This window comes from Odontomachus brunneus, unplaced genomic scaffold (assembly GCF_010583005.1).
Source record: "Odontomachus brunneus isolate Ranch 3 - 2012 unplaced genomic scaffold, Obru_v1 Obru_scaffold_042, whole genome shotgun sequence".
NCBI lineage: Eukaryota > Metazoa > Arthropoda > Insecta > Hymenoptera > Formicidae > Odontomachus > Odontomachus brunneus.
This window is the reverse complement of record NW_022639492.1, coordinates 1480783-1482906: the sequence shown is the minus strand read 5'-3', so window position 1 is coordinate 1482906 and position 2124 is coordinate 1480783. Positions and strand designations below refer to the sequence as shown.

Sequence of the window (2124 nt, the reverse complement as noted above, 5' to 3'; positions counted from 1 at the left end):
ATATATATATATATATATATATATATATATATATATATATATATTACTATTATAATTATAATATAATTTAATATTATATTATAATTTTCGTGTCAGAACTACAGAAGAATATATTTAAGGGCAAAAGTAACTATAATTTTAATTAGATTAATCATTTTTTCTTTCAGTGAATAATGGAGAAGATTTTTCTAGTAAAAATTATTATAGGATTATTATTATAATAAGTGGAAGAGAATTTATTCTTTTTGAGTCAAAAATCATTCGACTTCAGTCAGTGACTTTCACTCTACTTTTTGAGTGAAATTGTACTATTCTAAGAAAATTTAAAAATATAATTCAGTTAACAATATTATTACAATATTATTAAACAAATTTAGTTAACAATATTATTAAACAAATTTAGTTAATAATATTATTAAATAATATAATTGTAACAGGATGTTTTCTGGTATATTTCAAAATTGAATTCAGGAAGAGAGAAAGGAAATATGTTTTCTCTATTTTCCTAATAATTTTGTAAATTTTTAATGATTAATTAAAGAAGATTGACGAATGGTCATTCGCGATAATATATTAATGTTACTTATATCTCTCGTGTGATCATTAATAAATCTTCTTCAATTAATATTTCTATAATTATTGCGAATATCGCAAAATAGTATAGAACTTTTATGTTCATCCTAATCCGTACTATGCCTCCGTACTATGCCTCCGCGAGAGTTTCGAAATTTTTTTTTAGGTTTTTTTACACCTTGTATAAAGTATTGTGAAAATCACAAAATTGAAAACAGATATAATTACTGCTACATTGCAAACTCAAGTATGTTATTTTGACTGAATCTTTTACACATTTTTTACTGTTCTGAGCCATTTAACACGTTTAAACATATTAAATCATAATTTATATATCTTAAACGTATCGAATAATGACTTAAAACAATGAGAAATGTGTAAAAGGGGCTTCAGCCAAATTACATGTTTATGCATTTAAAAATGACGCACTTAGATTTGCGGTGGAAAGACCTTTCCCTCATGCCAGCTCTGTGTGTCGCAGATGCAAGCCGAGTTGGGTGTCAACGAGGCTATGACGTGTCAGGAGTTGCTGGCTCTCAGCGGTGCTCTCAGTGCTGCCTTGCCAACCGGTCAGCTGGCGCTCGATTCGTTTCTGAACTCTCTCACAAAAGGTAAGTCCGTACTTGAGCCGTATAATTTAAGCCGCGATTTATTGCGACATCAAGGATTGCGATCTTATCGTTTAAAAACTCTGATTGGACTAATTGATCTAACATTCAGAGAGAATAAGAGAAAAATGAATAGATGGATGAATAAAAGATAAATGAAAGATGGATGAATAATAGAAAGAAAGGGAGGAAGGAGAGAAGGATTTAAAGATTTATAGGATTATCATTATAATAAGTGGAAGAGAATTCATTCTTTTTGAGCCAAAAATCATTCGACTTCAGTCAGTGACTTTCGCTCTACTTTTTGAGTGAAATTGTACTATTCTAAGAAAATTTAAAAATATTAGATTAAAATATTAGAATAAAAGAAGCCGAATCGCGTAATAATTAATTATATTATCAGTTAAAAAAGTTAAGTTATATAAAAAATTAGAAAGTTAATAACTTTTTATTCCAAAAATGAAAAGTTGATAACTTTTAACTTAACTTAGTTAATTTTAAATAAGTAAAGTTTTAAAGTTTTAATTTTAATAACTAATTATATAATCAGTTAAAATTATATAAGTTAAGTTATATAAAAAATTAGAAAGTTAATAACTTTTTATCCCAAAAATGAAAAGTTGATAACTTTTAACTTTACTTAGTTAAATAAGTAAAGTTTTAACTTGAACTAATTATTTTAAAATTTACTAATTTTAATTTATTAACTCTTTTAGTGTAAGTTAAAATAATTTAATAATATTAAAATCATTGCGCGTCAGTTACGACACAGAATAAGAAAAATAAAAAATAATGCCAGCAAAATTTTTTTCGTCTCTTTAACCGCCAGTCTCGTTTCTTATATGAAATCCTGAATTCAAAACAATTGATATTTTTTTCATAAAGGATTACCTTCTTTCCGCTATTCTACATATACCTAACTTCCGTTTAAAAAGTTAATTAT

At 25.9% G+C, this 2124-nt stretch overlaps 1 protein-coding gene across 12 annotated transcripts in view; it reads left to right on the top strand.

The window, feature by feature from the left end:
- LOC116844557 (voltage-dependent T-type calcium channel subunit alpha-1G-like) overlaps positions 1-2124 on the top strand; it is a 173387-nt gene that overhangs the window by 103876 nt on the left and 67387 nt on the right. For all 12 annotated transcript variants that reach the window (XM_032816235.1, XM_032816238.1, XM_032816225.1 and 9 more), the window contains one exon: positions 1055-1184. In XM_032816235.1, the coding sequence (XP_032672126.1) occupies positions 1055-1184 (130 nt within the window). The remainder of the gene's footprint in view (positions 1-1054; positions 1185-2124) is intronic.